Source organism: Pygoscelis adeliae, unplaced genomic scaffold (assembly GCF_000699105.1).
Source record: "Pygoscelis adeliae isolate BGI_AS28 unplaced genomic scaffold, ASM69910v1 Scaffold3, whole genome shotgun sequence".
Lineage (NCBI taxonomy): Eukaryota > Metazoa > Chordata > Aves > Sphenisciformes > Spheniscidae > Pygoscelis > Pygoscelis adeliae.
The window spans coordinates 3,045,132-3,045,589 of NW_008824446.1; the positions used below are offsets into that span (position 1 = coordinate 3,045,132).

Below are 458 nucleotides of genomic sequence, written 5' to 3' on the forward strand. Positions count from 1 at the left end.
CACCCTTCCCCCCCCCCCCCCCCCCCCCCCCCCCCCGCTTTCTCCTGCGGGCGGTGGGGGGGTGGGAGTGTGTGTTTGACTCCTCTGCGGACCCTCAGAGATGAGGGCCGGGGTGTTGAGAGGGAGCGAGGAAAAGAGGAAGAGGTTTTCTCCAAGATCGCGGTAATAAAGCACTAATCACCGCTCCTGGAATAAATATGATAAAAATCAAGTGCTTAGGTTAAAGTTGATCAAAATTGTTCAAGCGTGACCAATGAGCTAAAATCCTGGGTAATGACTGCGCGCCCTGACAATCCCCTTCTCCCCCTCGCCCACTCGGGCTCGCAGCTCTGCACAGCCCCCGTGTTCCTGTCTCCCACGTAACCCCTTGCTCAAAACTTTCTTGCAGATGATCCAAGCAATACAAGTACTAAGGTTTCACCTTTTGGAATTAGAAAAGGTAAGAACCACGGAGGCGG

General features: G+C 54.4%; 1 protein-coding gene across 1 annotated transcript in view; it reads left to right on the forward strand.

Moving 5' to 3' along the window:
• Positions 1-458, forward strand: part of MEIS2 (Meis homeobox 2) — a 178,839-nt gene that overhangs the window by 9,912 nt on the left and 168,469 nt on the right. The window contains exon 3 of the mRNA XM_009321011.1: positions 328-439. Within this exon, the coding sequence (XP_009319286.1) occupies positions 328-439 (112 nt within the window). The remainder of the gene's footprint in view (positions 1-327; positions 440-458) is intronic.